The sequence below is a fragment of the Montipora foliosa genome, chromosome 2, assembly GCF_036669935.1.
Source record: "Montipora foliosa isolate CH-2021 chromosome 2, ASM3666993v2, whole genome shotgun sequence".
Lineage (NCBI taxonomy): Eukaryota > Metazoa > Cnidaria > Anthozoa > Scleractinia > Acroporidae > Montipora > Montipora foliosa.
Genome location: NC_090870.1, coordinates 24,288,311 through 24,293,310, shown reverse-complemented (window position 1 = coordinate 24,293,310; position 5,000 = coordinate 24,288,311). Strand labels below are relative to the sequence as shown.

Genomic DNA, 5,000 nt, shown 5'->3' with positions numbered 1-5,000 from the left:
TCTCCTAGTACAGAGACAAACGCAAAAAACAAGAACTTAAAACAAGAACAAACACATGAGGCGAAGATTTGATCAGCAGAGATCAATCTCGTTTTCCTTGCATAATATTCACGTAGAAACAAGAATTTCATGTACAATAAGAGACAGCTGATGAAATCGTTTAAATGGTTGAGTAACAATGAGATGAAAGCTCTCAATAAGAGATGGGCTTACCGAAATTGGATCTCATAAGAGGGCCAAGAACTGATGCCCAGTTTACTGGCGGAAAGGTCATTTGAAAGCCACTGACAAATGATTTCAATACCACGGGCACCACGCTCCCAGAAAAGTTCAAATGAGGACCTAATAGCAAAGGTAGGTCAACAAACAGTGTACAAAGGTAACATTCAAAACGAACTCCTCTGATTTTCTGGTCAGCTTTTTTGTGATAGTACATTACCGATAAAAACGTCCCCAAAACAACAACAATCTATGGCTTTCACTGTGGCTATAATATAAGGTTCGTATGCACCACCTAACACGAGAAAAGCTTCATTATAAATTCACTTCTGGACAACCTGGACAAAGAAGTGAGATTACGTAAATTCATAATTAATTACTCTAGACACTCGATTGAAAACCGTTCTGCAGGTAATAAAGTTTACACACCTGTCTTTCCTGCTTGAACAAGAAAATCAAACAGCGACCTTAAAATACTGCCTTCTGCCAAGTAGCTATAGTTAGATGGAACTGAAAGATAATATCACATCAAACACATGATGCCTATTGCATTGTAACGACAGTATTTATTTATTCATAACAATTTTTATGCTCTTATGTCAAGCAGCAGCCCGCCGTTTCCCGTTTGCCGTTTCCGTGACGTAGACGCGATGCTTAATCTCTCCTGTATCAATGGCCGACTTCTTTGCTTTCTGTCTTCTGGCATTTAAATATTCGTCTGAGGCCAAAATTCGCGTTGGAAGAACGATTAGTATAATCACAAGGTCAATGCATCTTTAAAAAGATGCATCCGCCTTAGTAGGTTAGTTGGCGAAGGAGAAGGTGAGAGGTGGGAATGGAAAATAACCTGCTTTTACTGAGCTCAGGTTAAGGGTGTATGCCAGAACGCAAATGCCTGATGCTTCATGCATTTCTCCACCCACCCTCAACAGGAACATCAATTTATAATTATACGGAAAGTAACAACAATTTCAGCTGGCGGAAGACAGATCAAGTGCCAGTCAAGGAGTTGAAGAAGCAACCCACAAAAAGATAACCACGAGAAAGATCTAAAAACGGGGCTTGAGCGCTGCAGTTAGCATCGAACACTCTGTCCTCCTAGCTGAAAACTGCCGTAACGAAACGACGGATAATTCTGCCAAAGGAAATCGTTTTTAGACGTCTTGTTCCCGCACCGCAAGACTTTGATGTCTCAATCTCAAACGGAATTTGGAGACCAGACACAAGTTTTCATCTCAACTCACCACTGGTTTTACCGACTGAACTGCTTCTCGAAGCTGTCAAGAGATGACCGAGAAGCCAGGCTGTGTTGGAACTCAGACCAACATCTTCAGGAAATGAAACGATCTAGCAAATAACGAAAACCCAATTTAAAATAATGAGAAACAAACAATGCCTTGAAAAAGACACTACATAAACCGTCATTTTACTTGCTGGAGAAGTTTGATTATGTTTGCTTCATTTGAGGGAAAGATATCCTCTACAGTAGGAGAATCCACCTGCAAGAAAACAAGGTACAATTAGCATCACAGCAATAAAGAGCGGTTTTAACATGATTATTGCTTAAGCAAAACTAATATTATTTTTCACGACTCGTTTTCCTATGTTCTTTCAGGCTGATTACATTGAATAAACCCCGCTAATTAATTAGCAGCTGTCTGAAAAGCTGGTGGCGGCTTTCATTGTAACAGGGGAGAGCGGGGCTGATAGTCCAATATTCCCCTCTCAGCACACCCAAAAGCAACGCATTTCAGAATAGGCCAATTTCGATACATTAACATTCAGTCCTAAACAAAAGGCATCATCTCAGGGCTTTGGGGAATAAATATAAGGATTTGTGTGAGTTTATTCCCCTGAGCCTCGAGATGATGCATTCCTTTCGGTTACTCAGTCATTCCAAACATTCAAACACCAAAAGGTTACTTTTTCAGTGTTCTCTGGAATTCGTTCATTGTTCCTGGCCAGCAGCCCTTTGTCATCCACGGTGATGAGATCCCTCCCCGGCGCTTTCTTCGCATTTCTCTCAGTCCCCTTTTTCAACGCTGCCGATTGAGACTTCTTGATACTCTTCCGCCTGGTCAAAGTCCAACAACCATTCTATCGCCTCTTCAAAGTTAAGGCCCGTCTAACGGTTTCAACATTTGCTTCAACATGCATTCAACACTTTGTTGAACCAAATGTTCGGTGCGTTTGAACAGGTGGTCCAACATTGCTCAAAGCGTAAAAACTGTTGAAAGCTTGTTGAAAGCGTGTTGGATCAAGGTTAAATCGGTTTAGACTTTCACTCAACATTGATTCAACGTTTCCTTTGTTCTCGAAAATGTTGAATGGTGTTGAAGACGTTTGAACAATCTGTTCAACAATATTGTAGAACACAAGCATGCTCACACCAGGCCACAAAAGTCAACATGGCGTAGTTTATCTGGACGAGAGAGAGAGAGAGAGTCCGATTTCTAGATCTTAGTTCCTCGCAATCAAATTTCGCGAAAGTGTTGGTTCTTTTGTTGGCGCAATGTTGGGACCGTTTGAACGGCCTACGCACAACTTTTGTTGAACAAATGTTGGTCACCGTTTAAACGGACCTTTAAACTGAGCGTTCCCGTACTTCTCTTCCAATTTCTTAGAAGATAGCAATTTCCCTAACTCATTGCATGGACTTACCGAAGCATTACAACTACTTTGTGTAAGAAAAAGTTCTTCCTCAGACTCACTCATTTCCGCCAACTTTGTAGTAAAGTGGTGAAAAAATTCACAATTCAGCACAATTCGGTAACGTTTAAATCCCAGTGCGTACTTTCAGACCCTTCAATGTATTGTCTAGCTTGGTTAGCACGCAATTTGGTTGTTTTGGTCGGCGTATCAAAAACAAAACAGTGAATAAATCACACATCACTTCACTGCCTAAAAATAACTCTTACTTATTACTTGGGTCAAGCACGGCAACACAACCCACGTGCACATAGCCTACACTTTGGGCGGGAAAAATCGCGCGAACAAGTTACAATTGGTTTTGCCTACTGCAAAATTACTTTTGACTCCTCTCAGAAACACTGCAAAAGGCCTGCTTTCGCTTATTAAACTGTGAACATTGTCAAATAAGTGTTGCCATCAAGCAATAAGTAAGCTGACATCGATTTTGTTTTGCCAGCAAAATGCTAGTGTTACTTACGACACCGGTGTCCAATGAATTAGACTAACACTTAGGGCGCGTTCGATTGACCCTATTCCGGAATAAGAATACGCGGAGTGATGATTAAAACGGTATGTTTGGCGCGTTTCGAAGCAGCAAGGATAATAAAAATATGTTTAAAATAGCATTTTAGCGGATGTTTGAAAATTTTAATATGAATCTCCGTAAAAACGAAGGATTTCTAACTTATATTCCATGTATTCTTATTCCGGAATACGGTCAATCGAACGCACCCATAGATAGAAGTCACTTACAATAAACAACGCCTGTTCTGAACCTAGTAATCCCATGATTCCATTCAGTGCGGGTAGCTGGTGAAGCTCGGGAAGAGCCTGAAAACAAACATGAAGAAAGTAAAATAAAATAAAGTAATAAATATTTTCGAGCGATACAAATGAAAACAACATATTTTAGAAACTGAAGTGGTATGAGCCAAACCAGTTGGCTATTTTGTTTGCTAGTCCCGCTAAGGAATTGAAAGGACAACCCAGGAAGGCTGCAAGAAATATCGAAGTGACCGACAGCTACACCTAGTGAAACATCCTGTGAAACATCGATGTCAAAGCATTTGACAAATAGAACAAAGACTATTGTTTTGTAACTTAATAACAGAAAGTCCACTATCAGTCGTGTTATAGACAATTTTAAATTACCTAAACATACCTTGCTTTCAAGCACACTTCGCCAAACGTCAGCACGTTGCTTAGCTAAATGAACAACTCCGCCATGGCCACACGAGACCAGTCCGTAGAGAAGCAGACCAAACGATAGTGAGATTCCACAGCACTGAGAAATAAACGAAGGTATTCCGTTAATTCAGAGCCTGACGACCAACCAACGCACTCTAACCCTTCCCCTCCTGAAAGAGCCACTTGAGTGTTACTCGACTGTCGGCAGACGAGGGCAAAAGGGTTAATAGCATGCAACCTTTGAGTTCATTGTCATCTTTATTTAAGACGTTAGGATTAGATCAACATTTATCGGTCTTCAAATATTTAGTTACATGACAAGTTACATGTCCATCATGGTGTTCCGTCTCATAATTCTGAACTCTTGCCTTTGTCCAGACCAGATTCATTCCTATGCCTAATGATTCTCATTGGCTGGAAAATTCCGGGTAAGAGATCAAGGATAAATCAACAGCTACTTCCAGGAATGTTCGCGCAAAAAATATGGAATGGTATTGCGTCTGAACTTGCGCTTATGGAAGCATCCTTTAAATGAAATTGAATGACTTGCTCCTGTATATTCTTGGAAATGAGGAGATGAATGTTGACATGCGCCGCATTGATCTCACAATACATATGTGTGCATGCTTGGACCTTTCTTACCTCTCTGTCAGGCTCATATGTCAGTGTTTCGTATTTATTATTGCAGAATGCTTAGGTCTTTGTTTCACAATTGAAGTGAATGTTCTTATTGTTGTTTGTTGTTCCTGGCGGGAACTCAAATGTGAAACTTTAAAATTCTGTGAAATTTATTATCTGCCCAATAAAATCGGGGTTACCCGGCCAAGGTCCTGTGAACCAGTCAAAAGTGCTATAGCCCACTGACAGTCTCGCTTAGCATGCACTCTTAAAAAGGGCATGCA

General features: G+C 40.6%; 1 protein-coding gene across 3 annotated transcripts in view; it reads right to left on the bottom strand.

Moving 5' to 3' along the window:
* LOC137992725 (focadhesin-like) overlaps nucleotides 1-5,000 on the bottom strand; it is a 48,075-nt gene that overhangs the window by 7,185 nt on the left and 35,890 nt on the right. For all 3 annotated transcript variants that reach the window (XM_068838217.1, XM_068838215.1, XM_068838216.1), the window contains exons 33-39: nucleotides 4,073-4,195; nucleotides 3,664-3,741; nucleotides 1,650-1,718; nucleotides 1,464-1,566; nucleotides 649-729; nucleotides 214-342; nucleotides 1-4 (exon numbers count right to left, since the gene is read on the bottom strand). The exon at nucleotides 1-4 is cut by the window's left edge and continues 112 nt beyond it. In XM_068838217.1, coding sequence (XP_068694318.1) covers nucleotides 1-4; nucleotides 214-342; nucleotides 649-729; nucleotides 1,464-1,566; nucleotides 1,650-1,718; nucleotides 3,664-3,741; nucleotides 4,073-4,195 — 587 coding nt within the window. The remainder of the gene's footprint in view (nucleotides 5-213; nucleotides 343-648; nucleotides 730-1,463; nucleotides 1,567-1,649; nucleotides 1,719-3,663; nucleotides 3,742-4,072; nucleotides 4,196-5,000) is intronic.